General features: G+C 37.9%; 1 protein-coding gene across 5 annotated transcripts in view; it reads right to left on the bottom strand.

The window, feature by feature from the left end:
* The window catches only part of RAPGEF6 (Rap guanine nucleotide exchange factor 6), a 133,059-nt gene that overhangs the window by 34,421 nt on the left and 77,231 nt on the right, over window positions 1-21,407 (bottom strand). For all 5 annotated transcript variants that reach the window (XM_075056311.1, XM_075056314.1, XM_075056313.1 and 2 more), the window contains 11 exons: window positions 16,673-16,804; window positions 9,671-9,854; window positions 8,689-8,825; window positions 7,571-7,729; window positions 6,867-7,019; window positions 6,179-6,343; window positions 4,765-4,872; window positions 4,217-4,420; window positions 3,394-3,502; window positions 1,173-1,416; window positions 686-843 (listed from right to left, as the gene is read on the bottom strand). In XM_075056311.1, the coding sequence (XP_074912412.1) occupies window positions 686-843; window positions 1,173-1,416; window positions 3,394-3,502; window positions 4,217-4,420; window positions 4,765-4,872; window positions 6,179-6,343; window positions 6,867-7,019; window positions 7,571-7,729; window positions 8,689-8,825; window positions 9,671-9,854; window positions 16,673-16,804 (1,753 nt within the window). The remainder of the gene's footprint in view (window positions 1-685; window positions 844-1,172; window positions 1,417-3,393; window positions 3,503-4,216; window positions 4,421-4,764; window positions 4,873-6,178; window positions 6,344-6,866; window positions 7,020-7,570; window positions 7,730-8,688; window positions 8,826-9,670; window positions 9,855-16,672; window positions 16,805-21,407) is intronic.

The following is a 21,407-nucleotide window of genomic DNA, read 5'->3' as shown; positions in this document are numbered from 1 at the left end:
TAGGCACAAGGCACTTACAGAATACGTAATTATGCACAGAACTTACACTTGAAATAGGGAAACAAGATTCTGACTTGACATGTTTACAGGCAGCTGCATGTAACAACAAATGCCTCCTGTGGCCACCCATAAACTGTATTCCTACAGTAACAGCAATGAAAGCATGGACTACACATCTCAAAACATTTTTCAGTTTTTCAGACCTACAGCTGAATATACATAATGTTTGTAACACATTAAACATTAACATCACTATGTTGGTACCATGGCTGTCCTATTCCATCCACAACACTGCTTGAACTATATATATTCAAAGATGGTGGATGGACAAGTCAAATCACCAGGAGTACTGGTATTGGGAAGACATGACAAAAGAGAAAGGTGCAGACAAGGATAATCTGCTCCCACCAGAGTTCTGGTAAAATCCAGCACATCAAAGACTCTCAGAGGTGGCAAAACACATTTCTTTGTAAAAACAAGCTAAAGTGTCACATTACAAAAAAGCAGGCAAGAGAGGTTCAGGCAGTTTGGCTTTTCAGCAAATCTCCAGTTTGGACCTGTTAGGGCCACAAGATAAACAGGTAACTGCACTCAGCATGTTTGATGCTGGTAAAAGATGTAATTTTCCCCCTGAAGCAGCTGTCCTGTAATCATCCTGTAAATCAAGCGAATGCTGCTGTTTTACCTGAAGGATTAGAGAAATCCAGAATGCTAGTTGTAGGCTGCAACAGGTCAGGGCTACTGGATGAGAGCGTTCCTGGAATAGGCATGATGGCCAGGCTGTGTCTGCACTGCCGAGTCCCAACAATGCTGTCGTCCTGCGACTGGCTCACACTACCATCACTGCAAAACAATTTTGTTTCAATTATGTGCATTAAGCTCCTTATATTCATCTTGGGATGAATGAAACTAAGAAAAATAATGGCACTCATGTTTTAATTACACGTTGTAGACAGGCCTTCAAAACAAGGACAGAGGAAAAGCATATTTGGAAATGTTTACTGGGAGAAAAAAGGTATTTTGGTCTTGTTCTGCATTTATGGGTCACATTTGCTGCATTTTTTTTAAAAAAACATAAGCAACATGGACATAATGACTGAAGATATTAAGCAACTAAAATATCACAACTTAACAAGGCACAACTACTTTTTGACCAGAACAGTCTGACAAACCTGAACAGTTTTGGAGGCAAGATGCTGAATCGGGTCTTGTCTAAAATTTTCCTGATTCTGTTTCTCCCACCAGAAACAGTGTTTGCTTTCATCTTCTTGTTTCCTTTTTCACGGGGAAACATCTGTTCCACATCTCCAGGCATATCTGGGATGGAATAACGGTTGTTTTTCTTTTCTGCAATTTTTGGAATATGTGGAATTCCATTCTTCTCTTGTCCTATCCTGCAGAGCAGCTCCTTAAACACTGTAACAGAAGATACAATCATTGTAATTTACTTTTGCATGCTTAAAACTTCAGAGTGAATTCTTCTTTCCCCTCAAACCTTTTGCTTCCCACATCCCTGCAGAAAAAGTGAACCAAACCAGGCAATACATTGCATTTTAATTTTGATTACAAGGATGTGGGTCTTTTTGCATTTAAGTTTTGCTTTTGTATTACCTTGGCAGAAAAAGTAACCCCTAAATGTTCAATAAAAATGATCAAACATTCTGTATAGCAGAGTTCTCACTACTTTTGAAATTAGCACATATCACAGCAAGTTTAATAGATCTAGTCTACTGTTACCAGATAGGTAACAAGGAAACATGGCGTTCACGGCAATCACCTCTATGTATTTACTGACTTTTTTGTCTGCATCTTTTGAATGCATCTAATGGAATGCAGGTGCTTCCTCAAGAATAACTGCAAGACAGACTGATATTTTCCAAAACTGCCTTTGCTTGCTTTTAGTAATACTACTGAACAGAAGCTGCATCAAATTTCCTATGGCATTTATCAAACTAAGCCAGTCCACCAACACTGATACTCCTGAAGATATAATTCCATGGAAAAGATAGTGGGCTTTGTGTTTCTTCCCACATATAAAAACAAATTGTTCAAATTGGTTTATCAATACAAATTATTTTTTTAAAGATCTTTTGAATATGTTTTAAAATCTTTTTAAATCACCCAAGTCAGAAATTCAGTATTTTCTGTCAAAAATATGGCAATACTGGCAGAATGCAGAATTGTACAGACCAAATTACTCAGATTGTCCCAATGAGCAACCAGGTCTTTCTGTACAGAAAGTCCCAGTCAATTTGCATATTTCTATTGTGTAATGAAATTTAAGGCTACAAGCCTTCACAGTATAGATTCAAATGTAAGAACAGGAATTGCTCATTGTCAGCACCAGGCACTTAGCACTCAATTAAAAAGACAGGATAAAAAGACTGTTGAAAAAAGCTTCAAGACACGAATTCATTAAAATTTATCAGAGAAATCACCTTGAAATTATATCAGCTAGCAGGAAGAGAAGAGATTAGAATCCACGTGTAAACCTATGTTGCTCACATTTATAATAGAAACGAAAAAATCTATCACTGTCTCAGTTACAGTTATGCTTTATTTTATGTCATTTCACATTAGTGTGGACCACCGCTTACCATGGCTGTTTTATGCTTTTTTGGAACTCTGCTAATAAGCAACTGATAGAATCTTGAAACTTTTTACCTTCACAGTGATAAACAGAAAATAATAATTTAAAGGAAAATCAATAGTGAACAAGGGCAGGTAACTGGAGGAAGAAAGTAAGAAAGAAAAAAAAAACATCAGAAGGTCTCAGATACAACTACAGAGGAAGGAGGTATCTTGTGCACAGTCGCATTCTTTCTGTAGCTATGGTTATTCTGTTGCCTGAGCAGGATTATGGAAAAAGAACAGATGATTTGACTGAGATTTTCAAGAGGTATTTATGTGTTTATATTCACGTTGACAATTAAAAGCCAACATTTATATGTCATACCACTTTTTATATCCCCTTTTCAATTTTAGATATAAAGGCAATTTAACCTATCATTCTTACAGCCATTATAAAAAGTTTTACGAAAGCCCAGTTTTACATTTTTGCTGTTTCTTGGCAAAAATATTTTAGTCCAGATCCCTTGGCTTCGTTTCAGCTGTATCGCATGAAGGGACACTAAAGCCGCTTAAACAGTCATTTGAGGATTTTTCAGGGAGTAAAGAGCTGGCTATGCTGGCTTTGTGCCACTCAATGTGCAGCCCTTGGCACACAAGAACCTATCTGAGCAAATGGAGGCACAACGAGGGGACTTCTGCACAACTTTTCACTCCTAGAGCCAGTTGGAAAAAAAAGGTGGAATCTTATTGCACTGCTAAAGCCAGAAAGAGGGGTGGTTTTCTTCACTTACACAAAATACATCCTCTATAAAGTCTACTCACCAAAAATGTTTGTTTTTACAGTAATGGAGAGATGAGTGTTGTTCCTTAAGATTTCCAGAGCTTTTACAAAGGTAATGTTCTCAAAATTCTGTCCATTTACTTCCATTATCTTTAAGAAGAAACAAAAATTGGACTATTAGGAGAATAACTGTTTGACAGACTTACAAATACAAAGGTGATAATACAGGCACAGTAAGAACTTTCCACAAGTTGCGTATCATCTTTAAAGCAGCTGTAGAATGAAAACGTACCTTGTAAAATAACTATTTTCATCATGGCAGTGAAGTTTTATCCTGTAAACAAGCCAGGACCTCCATTTCTACCTGACAAATGCTTTAACCAAATTTATTTTCTGTGGTAACGTGACATTCTTGCAATTAGGAACTGTACCCAAATCAAAAATGGTGGATCACGAACCATAGAACTGGTATTACATCAAAGGCCGGATCTTCACCTAGTGTGAACTGTCGTTGCTCCACCAGCGTCAGTGAACTGGGATGATTCACGCTAGGTGGGAATCAATCCAACAAAACAATCTGGTGGCTTCAACTGAACCTTATCTCCGATCAGAAAGTTTCCTAAAATAACCACAACTTGGTTTCTTTTCCCATTCTGTTTTTGAAATATTTAAATATTTTAAACATTTGGATATTTAAACTATTTAATAGAAACCCATTTAACATATGTAAACTGAAGCTGAACTGTGGCACTCACAATAGCATACTAGCCAGTTGTTTGCTTTAAGTAAATAGCATAATTTTTTGTTGAGAACACTACAGCTGGTTGAAACCATAATATTTTAAATGAGCTTTATTCTTTTTACCTGATCACCACGCTTAAGTCCAGCTTCTGCTGCTTTACTGCCCATTTCCACAGTCTCTACAAAAATACCAAAACCCTTGTCACTTCCTCCAAGGAGGCTGAAAAACAGTGGCGAATCTCTAGAAGGTTTTTGCAGGGTAATTTGTCTCCATTTTGCTTTGGCAGCACAGGCAATATTCAGCAATCTGAGATGTCCTTTCATTTTCTGTAACACAGAAGACACGAAATGGAGCGCAATGTTTCTTTTACCAGAAATGGAAAAAGAGTTGTGAAAAAAAACCCAAGTGCCAAAAAAAGGATTTTTGATGCCGTGTATCCAAACCTTAATAAATAAACCTTGTCCTCTTTTGCAGTAATGCGACTGCCATATGTACTATTTTATGTGGGCTTTATATCTAAATATATACTTAAGAACAAATATGTCCATGTTAAAAGCCATCTATTAACTATTAGTCTTGCAGACTACCATGTGTTAGTCACTGGTAACACACTTGAAAATGAAAACATGTAATATTAGAAAGTATGACAGTCGTTCTTTTTTGCTCCTACCGTATCTTCCAAGTTCTTTTCAAATTCTTCCAGAAATCGAGTCATAGCAGGATCTCCTTCAAAGTCATTAAAATGATTGTTCACCCACAGTAAGACCACTCTGGTAACCTGTTAAAAAAAAAAAAAAATTCTGTATATATAAAGGTACCGATGATTCTTCTATAAGCTTTAATTATAAGAAAAGAAGTGTACAAGGACATGGCAGAATAACATGACAGATTACTGCATCTGTTAACAAACAGAAGCAGAAGACATTTACACATGAAATCATCTTCTCTTATCCTTTATTTGTGGAAACAAATGAAAAATAAAAAACATTTTTGTACCTAACTGGCTACATTACACATACTTACTGGTGCACAAATCCATCTTCAGTTAACTCTTCCCTATGCTGTTTATAAAACTTATTTTTCAAAAGTATCCTAATGATCTCCTCAAAGAAAGTTCTAGGAAGTTTAAAAACTTTTAGTTAAATCTTCAGGTTGCTTTTGTAGGTGCTACAATTACTACCATTCATGATTAAGTCAGTCTGACGACTATTTTATCCATCCATGTTATTAAAAAAGATTAGTCTATAGCAGTTTCTCTTCTAAAAATAAACAGTTTCCTCTTTTATTTGCTAATACAGTTTTCTTTTACTTTCCTTTTCTTAAAAAAACAGTAGTTGCCAAAATGAAAAGCATAGAAAAAGGTAAGAAGAGAAGCAGTAACCACAGCAAAAGACCCCAGACAACTTCCTACACAAAAAAATACTGCGTTTTGATAGCCTGTTGGGTTTCCTTCAGCTCAAAGCTAGAACACATAAAACCACTGGCTAAGAATTTTACTGCCATAATTTTCAACAAATTGGACATGGATACAAGTTCCAGACTATGAACATTTTTCATGTGTATGTGCATACAGTTACGCAGAGTTGAACCTGGTTCTATTTATGGAAGCATTTTTATCAACTGCACCTGTCTTGAGCAGAGTTTATTTTAAGTACAGAGTTCGTAATAAGCTGCTCAAACACAGTGTGCTCAATGCACTGAAAAGCTCTACAGTAGAAAATTATGGAAGAAAAGCACAATGCTGTTGTGAAAAGAAAGATGGTATGTCCAAGAGATCATGAACACAATTTCCCTGCATTTCTGGTGAAAAAGGATTTCAGAGACTGGCATTTACATCTTTAAATTTAATAGAAAACAGTATTTATCATTCTGTGGAAGAGAAGCAATGTCATACCTAATTAGGATAGTACACTATATGCATACACCACACTGGAGAATCCTTTCATGACACTAGTGATAAGTACTTTGCTTTAAAATAGTTCATATAAAATAGCTGGAGCATAATCCTAGTTTATCAGCAACAGAAAGGAATCAATTTGGAGGCATTTTGACCAAAAATACTAATCTCTTTGACTCAAACCAACCTTATCCCTGAGGCTGTCCACTGTGAACCATTCCAAGAGTTTATTTCCAACTTCCAGGGGGCTTGTTAGAAATGTTCTGTATGTTAAAAGGAAATCTTCGATGTAGGTTGGATCCACAATAGAATGTTCTTCTATTAAGTGCATGATGAGTCGCTCGGGTGTTGCCTTAAAAATTAAATGCAAGAAATAACTGATATCTCTCGTCACTACCTCTCTCTAGACAGTATCTTAACATAAAACCATATGAACAGTCTACTCCCTTTTCAAATTTCAGTTATGGTAAACTCAGGAGAAAACACTAATGTGTTTAAATCAAACCTTCATGCTTCTCTCAGCCCAGATGTTTTGCATAGGTAATACCTGGCTAAAACAATTAGTAACTTCCCTTAATTTTATGTTTAATAAACAGTTTAAGTTCCTCTTCCAGATTACAAAAAACAGGTCAATACATGAAGACGCACAAAGGGTGTTCCCAATACAAAACTCAATATATCTGCTGAACAGGTCTAACTTTATTAAAAGGGAGATGGAAGTAAATTTGTAAAATAATATATTTTCCTTCCAATCGATTTTTTTGAGCTGAGACAGACAAAACTGAGTATGTGTTCTAGACTCAAACCAAAACTGTATTTATTTACTAATAAATAAAGGTTTAATAGATTAATGGAAAGCATAGAAAGAAATTCACCTTGATAACTATGTGTCCTTTTCTGGTTCCACTGCGATCCAACTCTCTGTGCTCCTTTACCATAACAATTTCTCCTTCTTCCTCCACTTTATGAGTGTTTTTTTCCACATGGTTCAGAATCCTCCAGTAGTCTTGCTGGGCTATACAGACAAACTGCCCCCAAACAACATGGGATTGTTAATAAATATCCAAAACATGAATGTATCCCCATCTCTGGGCTGCTTCAACACAATCACAATAGCACAGCATTTGATACCAACCCCATTCTGTTCTGCCCAACTACATAAGAGAAAAAGTTAGAAATAGAAGACAAATAGAACTGGTCACCTTCTTACATCTCCAAAAGCTTGTTTGATTGGGCTAAACATATAGACAATAGAGCCTGTAAGAAGTGGAAATGGATATTGTCTATTTATCTGCTTTTACTGCATGTCAGTCACATACACAGCATGACTGGGGCAGACTAAGCTTACATTTCAGCACAAAGCAGAAGTTCTTGTTTCTCACACAACAGCAGCGTGAAACAAATCCCAGCTACTGAAGAGTGCAGAACTAACCCAACAGCAGAGCCCTTGACCCACAAAATACCAGCTTCCTTTTTTTCTGCTCCTGGAATAAAGATCATGCCTTAAGATGAAAGTAGGCTGTTTTCTTTTATTAGATGCTTAAAAATATGAGGTAGTTGTATAGAATTGTAGTCTTACCTGACAATCATCTACTTTGGTTCTGACCACTCCATTCATGTACTGTTTGTCCAGAGAGGGAGTAATCCCAAAACTATTTCCCATACAGAGGCTCTCACTCTTCCCATCAGGATAGCTGATTTCTACTGTGCCATTTAAAATAACATACCAAGAATCGAGCTAGAAGTAAAAAACAAATTTAAAAACTGAAGCTAATTCAACAACTTCTATAAGCCATTCAAATGCTCTTATCTCAGAGAGGCTTATTCTCGCAGTCTCCAGTTTGTTGTCACAACAGTTTTGCAACATTTAATTCACTAAAATTGTGTACTGTAAGGCAAGCAATAAAGATGACTGAAACAAGAATGCTTTTCAGCATTCTTCATTCATTTCAGAACTCATTCAGTAGGGAGGAATGCTGATGAAAAGATTGCTTTTTTAATCAGTGGGCTAATTGCTACAGTATATTTATACGATTTAGTGAGAATGAACACTCTTCCCTTGGGTACCCATTTGGTCACTATCAGAGATGAGAGACTACCTAGTCCTCCTGGAGGGATGACCTGCTATGGCCATTCCAGATGTCTTCATCCAAGGACAGAGAGAGATTTCAAGACGGTGATTCAGAGCACCTATTTTGGGGGCCTGACCACTGACTAATTTGAAGATCTGTCTCCTCTCACTGAGTAAGTATGGAAACTGCTCCTAATTTAGAGATTTATGTTATAGTACCTACATTGTTGGGCAAGGATACCACTCCATGTTAGTATTTAAAAAATTACACTGTGAGAAGTTATTTTACCAATGGAAATGATGCATTCTTCTATGCCACATATAATCTTTGAAATAAACTCCTCGAGATGTTAGCACTTACCTGATTAACAACATACTGAATGCTGTTTTATGACTATACTTGGCTGAGTTGAAGTCTTGAACAAGATAGTAAATACACAGGTAGAATCTCCCAAAGGGATGGGCTAAGATTTCAGGATTTTGGATACGGGTCATGGTGAGAGAAGAATTCTCTAACTTTCAAGTGTGGGAAAGGTGCAAAACAGATTTTCCAGCCCTTCACACCCAGATGCCCTTGCTAACCTACCGCCTCTAGCACTCAAATTGCGTTGTAAGCAGTAACTTACTTCTTGGCCGTCTTCAAGTATGATGGCTCCTGCTTGCTCTACTACTTCAAATATCATCACTGAGCAAAGTTCTCTTCTCACAGACATAGTCATGTTTGCAAAGGCAGGGAGTTGATGCATAAATTCCAGTAATTGCTCTGTTAGACAAAGGAAACATTGGTATGAAGACTGCAAGGCCATGGGGTTCCTTAGATACCTTACCCTCCACAGGTATATTAAACATCAGTTAAATTCATGAAAAAATTGCTCAGTAGTGTTACAATCCCCATTAGTGACTGTAGCTAAATGAGCCTAGCGTGCATTTTGTCATCAACTACCAGAACTCAGCTCTACAGTCTTGATCGTGTTCTGATTGACTGTTACGGCAGCAGTCTCGCTAGAGTGTAAAAGCACTTCAGCTTCAAACATTTAGAAAAATTAAAAATACCCTTACAGTACAGTAATTATAAGCTTGATAGGAGCACAAAATTATTTTCCAGTGTTTAGAGAAGTAATGTGAAGTATAACATAATGCAAATTTTACTATTAAAACTAATGCCAATTTCTAGTTAAACACTGCAGTAAATTATTTTCATCTTAAATATTTTGTAATTTATAATAAAGTGTATCTATACTGCAGTAATAGTATGTTCTCCTTGACATTTAATAACTAATTCAACAGTTTCAGGCAGTCAAAATTACCTTGCTACCTATCCCTCCTTTATATCAACACATACAATGACTGTAATACTTAACACCTTAAGCATCTCAAAGACTGTTTTTCAACATGCTTAGCTTCTCAGGACAATACTCTCTCAGTTAGAGGAGAAGTCATTCAATTAACAGTATCACTAGAGCAAAGCGATCTCTGGAAGGCATCATTCATAATTATGAGGATATACATTTCAAATTAACTCATTAAACAGTTTTCAGGTGAACTTCTCTTAGAGGTGTTATATGATACAGTTTTACATAAAGTTGTTGGGTTTTTTTCCCTCCTCACCAATATCATCATCAGTTTTATCTGCAGGCTCTTTCTCAAGGCACTCTCGTACAACATCTCGCCCTAGAAGCGGATCTGAAGTTCTGTCAATATCTTCATCTTCTTCTTCCTCTTCATCTTCAGAGTCTACAGGTGCTTCTGGAAGACCTGTTAAATCAACGTCTCCCATCTCACTTTCTGTAGCCTACAAAGAAAACATCCATCAGACAAAGAGTTTGCTGTCTTCAGTTTAATGACATATGGCCTTATCTTAGGTAGCTCATACAACAAAAGAAAGTGTGTGACCAACAATTCAAACTAGAAGTTGTAATAGTTCCCTTTCTGAACACTGAAATCTACAGTTACAGGATGGTACAAATACATACCATTGGCATAAAGCAACATCATGCTACACGAATTATGATCACAAGTTCTGAAAGCAAAAAAAACCATACTGGGGCATTTGTTCTCTGTCTTTACTTATATCCCTCCCCACCTGCAGTGAACTACAGGCAATATAAATCCATCAATATTAACCATGTGACACAGGAAAAAACAAAGCAGATTGAGTGGCTAAAATGAAAGGGATTTGATCTCATTTTTAATTTTGGTATTATAACATGGATTCAAATCCTGGCATAGAGCAAGTATGTCAGGTTGAGTATATAAACTGGGGGGGTGGCGATACAGATGACTATTCTTTCCTCTGTTGGCTGATTCTCATTTTATTTATTTACTCTTTCTTGCAAATTCACGTAAACAAAATGGGTTTTTTACAATTCGAGAGTCTGTATTATTAGCAAAATACTAATATAATTCAGTAACACCATTGGTTACCCAATATCTGTGGACACATTTCTACTGTCATCAATAGATGGCAATATAGACATCACACTGAGCAGACACATGAAGCAACGGTGAAAGAGAATGCAATACTGGCAACAAAAAGCAGGATCACATAGGAATCGTCTGCAGTAATTCTTTATGTAAAGTTTAAGTGATGTAATTGCATGAAAATAACTTCCCAAACAGATGGAAGGAAGGAAAAAAAAAAAGTAGTTTCAAATTTTCAATTTCCACGGGGTATTTGCTCAATCACTTTTTTTTAGTTTAAGCCAGCATGCAAATCATTTTTCTGTTTAAATTCAAAAATTTGAACAACAAGATGTGTCACTGAGAAGTATAAGGCAATTCTACAGAGACTTGCAGAAAATTGAGTTTGTTTTTTTAAATGAACACATTCACCATATTAACTTTCTCTTTAAAAGAAATCCTTGAGATATTTTACACAAACACTGATGACAAACTAACATATCAAATACTCCGCATGTTCACAAAACCTGCAAAATAAAGGACGGGGTCCTGTCCAACCTGACTTTGAACACTTCCAGGGATGGGGCAGCCACAACTTCTCTGGGCAACCTGTTCCAGTGCCTCACCACCCTCATTGTAAAAAAATTTCTTCCTTATATCCAAGCTAAATCTAGCCTTTTCCAGTTTGAAACCGTTGCCCCTTGTCCTGTCACTGCAGGCCTTGGTAAAAAGTCTTTCTTAGAAGACACCTTTAAATACTGAAAGGCTGCAGTAAGGTCTCCCCAGAGCCTTATTGCCTTTTCTCCAGTCTCTGGGGACTTCACCTCGCTGCCGTGCCCGCTCACGTAAGATGAAGAGTGCCTCAGCAGCTCCGTCAGCCAACTCCCTCAGGACCCTGGGTGCATCCCGTTGGGTCCCACGGACTTGTCTGATGTTCACATTCCTCAGGTGGTCTCAGACCTGATCTGCTCTTACCCTGGGAAGGACTTTGCTCCCCCACTCCCCGCCTTGAGGTTTAGGGACTTCAGAGATGTGGGAAGAGCGACTACCAGTGAAAATTGAGGCAAAAAAAAAAAAGTCAAGTACCGCAGCCTTCTCTATGTCACTAGTTCTCCTATTTATGGGGGGGGACAACTACATTTTCTTTAATCTTTTTCTGATCAGGGTACCTGTAGAAGCCCTTCTTGTTATTCTTCACACCCCTTGCCAAATTCAGCTCCAGCTGTGCCTTACGTCTCCCAGTCCCAACCCTACGCATCCCGGCAGTCCCCCTGTATTCCTCCCCAGATACACGTCCCTGGTTCCACTGTACGCATTTCCTTCTCGCGCCTTAGTTTGACCAGGAGCTCCTTGTGCAGCCATGCTGGTCTCCTGCCTTCCTGGCCTCATAAAAAACAACACTCATTTTAAGTGATTTAATCACAGCAGACTGCACTGCCTCCATCTTCCTACACGCTCCATGTTGATCGGCTAATGCAAGCCCCAGTGCTTTCACTAGACAGAAAAATACCACGTTTTAGATATAACCTTGGGCCCTTGAGCTTGTCCTTATTTTAATAATTAGCCAGCAAAACCAGTAAATCAGGCTTAAATGATTCAACATAAGTATTTCTTTCAGAGTAGGATAACAATACATACAGGGTTAAATCTGTTTTATATTACATCACTTTACTGGCTTATGTAGCTCACATTAACAGTTTTGGAATTAAGCCCAAGTGCAAATTGTGCTTGGAGAGTCTCAGCAGCACATGATCAGTACAGCATTTTATTCAAGGACTTTTCTAGCATTTCTTCATCTAAATAGCCACAGTTTATATCAACTTTTCCAGGCAGAGTAAGACAGACTACAGTACTAATTCCCACTTTGATAACCTCAAGCTAAGATAACAAAACTGAGGCTATAGGTTTTACAGAAAAGTGATTCTTTAAAATATTCTTTGTATAGCCTATATAGGACAATAAAGAAATCTTCCATCTTCTTGATAAATAAGTTATAATTGGATCAAGCTATGAAGTAAGAGGTGGTCCTCAAACTGCGTTTCCAAGACTGTGTGCAGATGGTTGACAAAACGTTGGCAGGTCGGGCAGCGCTGGAAGGAACAGGAGGATTTTGCTCACAAAGCTGTCTGCAGAGTAGCTGCTCTTCCCAAGTATGCTGCCCCAGCTCTTTCCATTATCATTTTCAAAATCATTCTTAACAGAAACATTTACAAACTACTGACTTATAAAATGAAACCAGAAGCTGCAATCCTCAAATCTTACACAAATAGGGATTTTCAGGATTGGGTCTATAGGGCAAGAGTATTTATTATAGAGAAGGCAGCAGGAACAGACTCAAATGGTGTGTGTCACATAGGTCACCTGGAAAGTTAACACCAGTTTACTGTCAAAACAGTTGCTTGCTAATTTAAAATCGTACTATTATTAATTTATATATAGCACTGCAAATTTTGCCAATTAATATGTTCCAGCTATGCTTGCCAAATGTTGATCACAGAGACGTCCTGCACACTGGCCTACGCTTTGGAAGCCACAGACATAAGAACTAGCCCTTGCACCGTTTTGCTGATAATGATATGTATTCCACTACTATGTATATCAGAAGCATATACCGACAGAAGAAAAGTATTAAATACACTTCATGTAAAAGACTTCCTGTGCTGGAATAACTCCATATGATAATGTACTTTAGTACTCATGACTCCTAATGCAACCTGCTATTAAGAGCAAGGGGTGGGTTTTTTTCCTCCTCCCCTCATGTCAATTCTGTCAGGAGAAAAATGTCCAAGCCTTTTTTCAGAATTGATAGAAAAACCCTCAGTAAGGCCCACTCCCTTATGCATAATTTATAGATAATCCATTTTAATATCAAAACCTTAACCGCAATTGGAATTTTTGCTGGGCAGTAATGTTGCTGCCCACAAATAGCATATACTGCCAAACTGATAAATGAAAGATTTTAAAAAATGAGAAAGAGAGAGAGAAAAACTTTAAGCGCACCACTGAGAACTAAACAGGTAAGAAAAAGAAGATGCAAATTGGTTGGTCATTAAGAGAACAGCATTGCAAGCTACTGATACAGGCAACTAATTCATCACAGTAGAAGTGAGACCCTACCCACCCAAATCTAAAGATATGATCTGGATTACCTACGTTACCCCCTGGCTGGCTGCCTTAAAGCCTGTCCCATGAAAGGCCAAAGAAAGATGTTTTCTCTCCATAATACCAGTTGTATTCTTTTCCCCTGAGGATACCTATTACAGGTCTGAAATAAGCATACTGTCAGAAATGGGTTGAATGAAAAAATAATTAAAAAATATCCACTTCAAGCAAACTAAAGAAGTTGTTTTAAAAATGTAGGGAATAATTTACTTTTTCTTCCATTATTTAAAAAAAGTCTACAGTCTGACAGAAAAACGACTGCTCTGCCGTATTCCAAGCAAGTTGGACGTTGCAATACCTACATTGTACATTTTACCACATAAAGACTGAAAGCTCCAACAGGGAGCAGTAACGGTACAGGAGAAGGGAGAAAAATATCTTTATACATCTATTTTCATAAGTTTCTGCAACTAACTGAGGGTTTAATACAATGTGTTCATAGCAGTGCTTACAGGCAGGACTCCTTTTCTGCTGATCTCACCTTAAGCTTTATGTTCATCATTTCCTGTCTAACATCCTGGACTGAGAAGCAGCTGGAACAAGTGAAACCTCATTTCAACACTATCGATGAATATAGTGTACACAAATGAACGGAAACCCTTTCCAAATCTTAATAAAAAATTGTTTCATTCTTTGGTTCTATTATTCTAACCATGTCTTCCTATTCTGGAATTATGTTTGCACTACTTACTGTAAAAAATAATGTTAAGATACCATTAATTCAAAAAGTTATTTCAAGGCTACATTAATCAAAATTACTCAAAAATTCTCTCCTCTGCTGACATTAATGATATTCCTAGAGAGTTTGGCGAGTAATAGATATGAAGCTGACTGCAAAAGCAAAACATTGTTTTCCAAGAACTTTATGGAACACTGTACTTTAACGTACAAAAAATGCTTTCAGCTACTGAGCCAATACATTATATTAAAAATGTAGGTTTATTGCATATCAAAGAGATTCTCTGCCTTCATAATGTCATGATGAATATTGCGGGAAACACTTATCTTTTTCTTTCTGATTTCAAAATCTGTCTATATTGACGCGTCACTGCAATATAATGCTACGTTAAAATACTGTGCTGTGACATTATTACACCATATCTATCCATGCACTTGTAACTGGGTGACAAACAGTAAGAGATTTCTCCAAAACTGTTACAGATATTGCAATAAAGCCCATAAAGAACCCCACATCTTTTGACAGGTTATTATTTGCACATTATGCATAGAAGGACAAGACATGAAAAATTCACTAAAAAAATTAAGAAGGAAAAAAAAAAACCCCACTGCGTTGTTTTGAGGGTTTTTCTGCCCTCACGACATGCCTGTTGCACATCTTATCTTCACCCACAGTTTATCAAATGCTTGATTCTCCAATGCTATCTCTCAGGATTACTGACACTGTAGCTACAATCATAGATTGCTGTAATATTATCTTTGAAGATCTCACATGAGTCTAACAGGGGTAACCTGCCTCGGACATGACCCCAGCTGGCCAGAAATTCTCAGCAAAATTTACAGATGTCCAGGTTCCCTGCAGGATACAAAAACAGACAGGCTAGTGTCACTGAAAAGGAGGTTCCTACCTGAAAGGTCCTCACTCCTCAAAATTAATAGAAAATCTACAGTCATTTTCACTTCAATAAATTAATAATTCCTTAGGGTACAAAAATACATTTCACCACTGTTTACTTGCTAAAGTGCATATAAATATGCTACACCATTATCTCTTTTATTTATATAATTCTTATTTGTTTAGCAATTATGCTCTTTTGGCATTTTCTGAAGAGCAGACATAACGCATTTCAAATGCAATTAACCACACATGATAGAGTATTCACTAATTACTAGAACTATATTTTCGTTATCAATAATATATTTTAAATGCTTTTCACTTTGAGCAACCTCTCCAAACTACTCAGGTAGACAGGTAGGCAGATGATGGTCAGGAAAACTGTCCCATCAGCATCCTAATATATAAGATGTTAAGGTACAACACACAGACTAGTTCTGGTGACTCTGACTAATTAAATAAGTTCGGTTGATTCAGAAAATTAAAAAAAAAAATCAAGATACAGAACAACATCTTCTAGCACTGCCTCTCAGAAATTAGAGAATTCACAGAGCATTTTGAAAAGACTCTCTCAGGGATGCCAGCTACTCCTAGCTGGCAGCAAGCAAATCTAAAGAATTAGTAAGGTAATAGCTTAAATAGGACAAAAATGCATAGAGACACTTAATGTTCTAAAAAGATTTTTGCTTTTAATGCCTTATTTTTAAAGTTACCTAGCAATACTTTGCTGTAAATAGATAGATCACTAATATGTTTCCAGTATAGAAATACTACCCTGACAGTACCCAAGGAAACGGAAACATGTCTAAAATCACATTACATCATGCTCAACAGTTGCTATATACCCAATGTTCTAGTCAGACTTCAACTTGAAAATGGAAAAGTTGTGACATTACTGATCAAGACAAACCCAAGATGAGCACCCTCATCAACCAGAACAAAAAACCCCATTAAACTAGCTCTGCAATTTGACGAGACAGGTAACTAAGTATACTATCTGTAAATGAAAGCTATCTCTGGATTTCAGACAACTTCTATTCTCGGCAAGCACCACTAAAATTTCCACAGTCAATTAGTGCAAAGAGTGCGCTTATTATGCCATGCTTTTGTTTGCAGAACAGAACATCTGTTATTACCAATAAATAAAAATAATCAAGGAAGGTATTTGAAACACAAGAATGATTTCATTAAATTTGTTCCATTTCAGAACGAAGGAAAATGATCCCATAAATCATCAAATATGGCTTAAAAGCCACAGCACTCTTGTTGGTATATAAAGATGTGAAAAGCAAGAAAAAGAGCTTTACAAGAAGTTTGTTTCACTTCTATGTGGCTGTGGAGGTGGCAAGTCACACGAGCAGCACAGGGATATGCAGAAACATCAAGAGGACAAGTCTTGGATAAAGGGCCACCAGTTTTGTTTATGGAATGTTTAACATCAAGGAAGGCAAAGTAAGAAACAAATGCAATTTTACCTGATAAATATCGGATAGGCTGCTGCTCCCAGAATCACTGGCAATACTACATCCCGACTGGCTTGAGGGGACATGAGTCACCTGAGGATGAGGATTGTCGGTAAGATGCATCTTGGTAAGATCAGCTGGAAGCTGTAAAGAAAATGGATTTGGGGAAAGGCAGGAAAAAGAAAGGAAAACAAGACGTGTGAGTCTGATTTGAAGACAAAGGTATTCATCAAACTTTTGTTACACATTTGAATAGCCACCTGCTACTTGACATACATTTTGAGAAAAAGCTAATTTAGGCTAAGACTGCCCAATCACATTCAGATTTTATACAACTGATAGAAAACAACGAACCTTCCTACAAAAGAAAGGTCTAGCCTCTTTACAGCCAACGATATACACCAACAGGATTAAGAGCGCATAAGATGACAAACAGATGATGCCGGCCAAATAGCCCACAGTCCTAAACATTAGCTTATGCTGCAATCCAACATGAAGCAGGATCCCTATTTATAAATTCAATTCATGCCTTAGTTCAAGAATAACCTCTAGAAAGCATCAATACAGAACAAAAAGTAGTGTAATCTAAACAAAAGTTTTAGTCCATAAAATGCTTTGAATTTTCTTTATGAAAATTAGTACACAGAAAGAATATTATGCATCTTGGCATGTGTATGTACAATAGCACTTCTGTTCTATAAATCTAACTGTACATGCATGATTGAAGCCCACAAACATATTCTTTCTGTTGAAAGAAGTAAAAGTCAGTACTAGGCTTCTGAAGAATCAAAGCCACATGGAATAACCAGTCCTTTAATTCAGCTGCTCATTTATTTTCTGCCACATATATTCTAGTATTTTTAAATTTACACTCAACTGTATGAAAGAACAGTATCAGAGAATCTTAGATTCTATGATAAAATGTATATCCTTTTACCACTTATAAACAGAATTTATATACTATTCCTTTTAAAAAATGCTCTGATGCAGAAAGTCCGAAACTACCCTGACAGCATAAAGTATCATGATCAAAATGAAAAGCTTTCTGTAAAACAAAATTCCACACAGTTGTGTCAGCCACTAGATATTCATTCCTACGAATTGTAAGATAATATTGTACAAGTGTTGTTGATCCAATATCAACTTTATAAATACTGACTAAACTTAAGTGAAATGGTCTTCATTTGGAATCACATTTTTATGTCTATTTTTTGAAGAACACAAGAGAAGCACTTTACCGAATACTTGTTCACTTATTTTCTGAAACCGTAAGCGGCACTGCAGGTCTCTCCAAACCTTCCTCACCCCCAGGAAAAAAAAAAAAAAAAAAAAAACAAAACAAAAAAAAAAAACCAAACACCAAACACCAAACAACCAAACACATTGAGAGCACTTCTGACAGATGTAACATAATTTTGATTATCAAAATTGTTAGGAGGAACATGGAGGATGTTGTGTCACTTGTAAATCCCAATGACATTCTCGTTGCCAATCGCTACTTAAACCTCACCATCCTGTGGGCTCTAAAAACCCAGCACAGATCATTACTTGTAAAATAACTCTGGGAAACTGAAGACTACAAAACTATTTTTCACTATCCTAATATAAACAATACTCAAATAGTGTAAACATTTTACTTACAAAAAGAATGTATAAAATATGCAACCTGTAAATTAATGTCTCTGTTCACATGTATTTGGAAAAGGAGAAAGTTTGAAAAGCAAAAGATTGCTAAACTCTCACAAGCTTCCAGTAAAAAAAACCTCCAAGCAGCAGGTATAGAATAGTGAACTTGATCCAAATACAAAGGAAACACAACACTTTGAAGACTATGTTTAGCCACCAAAAAGTTTTACAGGCTGAAAAATCTATTTTCAGGGTTTGAGAACAGCAAAAAGGTCAAACCGCTCAGCTGACAAAATTCAATCCAGTGGCCAAAAGGTACACTCGCTATCTGTCAGCACATGCGGTAAGAGCTGACGTACACCGAGATGTGACCTCTTCAACAACGACAACAAAAAAGTAGAAAAGCGAAGCAAGAAAGTTGAGATTTAATTGTGGTCTGGAGCACTAGCTGGTTACTTTTAAAATCCAAACGCATACTGCTACAGTACACGTTTTTGTGCCACGTACAGAAAAGCACTATCCATCTACTAACGGACACGAGGCAGAAAGTGTCACATTATCCCCCTTAAAGCCTGCGGCGATTTGGACGTTAGTTAAGCCACCGATATTTCAACGATGCCGACCACGGGGCTGGCGGAGGTCGCTTCTCCGGCTTTCCCCATCTGCTGCCTCCGTCACAGCCGTCAGCAGCCGCCTGTGCCGCAGGGTGACACTGCTCCTCCGCTCCTCCGCGGGTCACACGTCAGCCGGCTCCTCTGCAAACACACCGCAATGCCATCGTCCACGCAAAAAGATCGAGAGGCACGTACGAGCAAGGTCAGCGCATCGTTTGCCAGGCAGGACGACATCCAGGATGACGCCCAGTACTTGCTAGCAAATTACTACGCAGGGCTGCTGGCAGTCACGGATACAACTGGAGGTCAGCGTAACTGAAAAATCCAGGAGTTTTAGTAAATTACAGAACAAATCAACCCATACAGACTCGTTACCTCTAGCTTAACAACACCGCAGTTGTGCTGCAAACTCCTCAGCCTGCCCCCATCTTTCTAACCTCCCTATTCCAACAACCGGCTCCGAGTTAAGCTTCGATCAGATTTCTTTCTGTCCATGAGCAAGTCCCACAGTGACTGTGATAATACAGACACAAGGAAATCTAATTTAAGCTGCCTGCTACCCAAATCATAATGATTTACAAACTTTCAAAACGGCTCCAGGAAAAGCATGAGCAGGACCAAGAGCAGAACTGATTCTGCGGCATTTCCCAGGAGAACAAGGGCAGATGCCTGCTCTCTACCAAAAACGGGTGCTACTGAAGCCCATTCTGGCTCAAAGACAGCGACACACACGCAGACACACACTGCCACATAGAGTGTTTCTTTCCTAATTCAGTTTAAATGTTAAGATTATTGTGATGAAGGCTGTTCTATATACCTTAGTTGAGAACTACCGCTGGAACAAGACAGGGCTCTCAAAATAAATAAAAAAAAAAAGTTGTGTATATACTTTGTATGCCATTTTCAAAAATACACATTGAAGACCAACTCAGACCACCAGCCTTCCCAAAGGAGTATTTCTTAGCATCTCATTAATCACTTACAACTGATCTTCATTCCCCCTGCCAGCACTCCCATTCATTTCCATCACCTATAAAGCACATGGGCATGTACGATGTTCCTGCTGGACTCTGCAATATGTTCTTGTAAAAGACATTTAATGCAGGTTACATGCAAAGAAACACTGCAATATCTCTTTAAATTTGAGAGAGAGATAAGGTTTATTTGAGACAAGTGACCTTTAAAAAGTGCTGCTTGCCACTCTACTCAATCTCCCAAAATAAATCACAGCTTCTGTCTTTTGTATGTCATTTTTATTACCCAAACTGATTGTTCTTTCTTTCAGAGCTCACTAAGCAGCAATACAGGGATAGGATGTTTCTGTAACAACATGACAGCGGACAGGGGAAGGACCTGCTGGATGTGGTAGTGAAGTTGCTGAAAGTGCTACAACATTGTCTTAACTATTGGGGAATTATGTTCGCTTATCATTTGGCTGTGGGTTTTTTGTGAGAGAAGCTTAGAAACTGTTGTTACAATCGCATCAATCTCTTGAAAAATTATGTGTTAGGGAAGGAAGTTCAAAACAGCAATGTTCACACCTATGTCCACATTAGAGGCTTTCAGACACAGACATATATACCTGCATTATCGTCTGGTTAGTTGTGTCCCAGCAGCCACAGATAGGAAAACCCCGAACATCCATGAAATTCTAATAAACACTCAGTACAGAAATAGACTACTTGCCACTTTAAACCATAACAACTACATTTTCTCACAAGTAGGGATAATCTGGAATTCGAATATGAGTGTCTGACACGCTGGCACAGCCAGTCCTTACATCGGTGCCAGCACATCCTTGTGACTGACCTTTCCCAACAAAGAGATATTTAGCACCAAACCCTCCGCTGAAATGCCATATTGTGGTTCAGAGCTGTACAGGAAAGGAAGTTAGGAAAATAGAAGTTATGGTCTGCACAGCCACCTACAGCTCTGCCCTCCCACTGAGTCAGGAAAATACATTCGGTGATTACACTGAAAAAAACCCGAATCAACAAGGGAACTTTTAAAGAGATACTGCAAATTTCAATAGGAAAAAAGGAAAGAAAAACCACTAAAACCTTCAGAAGCTCGTCCGAATGGTAGGTAGCATCAGTCTGCCTTGCCACACAAACCCAGAAACGACAGCAGCCTGGACTGCTCGTTGTTAAACGTATGTGAGATTTCTGAAGGTGGTACACAGCACCCACCCCGTCCCGCTCGCCGGGATGCAGTCGAGGCCAGCTCATGAAGCGGCAATGCTGGGGAGAGGGCAGAGGACATGAGAGCCTAAAAGCCAGTTCTGAGTAACAGTTAAGGAAAATGACATGCACAAAATACTAAACTCTACTTGCAACCACCCTGGAAATACCCACAAGGTCAAGACTCCGTGAGGTCCATCAGGAGCTTGGCTTTTGCTATCCATTTCATGGGTTCAGCCATCCAGCACTGAAGCACAGGGCAGCAGCACTCGTGCTGCTAAACCAGAGAAACCCCAAAAACTCAAACGATACAACTAAATCAGGAGA

Source organism: Buteo buteo, chromosome 24 (genome assembly GCF_964188355.1).
Source record: "Buteo buteo chromosome 24, bButBut1.hap1.1, whole genome shotgun sequence".
NCBI lineage: Eukaryota > Metazoa > Chordata > Aves > Accipitriformes > Accipitridae > Buteo > Buteo buteo.
The sequence above is the reverse complement of the archived record's forward strand: the minus strand, read 5'-3'. Positions and strand labels throughout refer to the sequence as shown.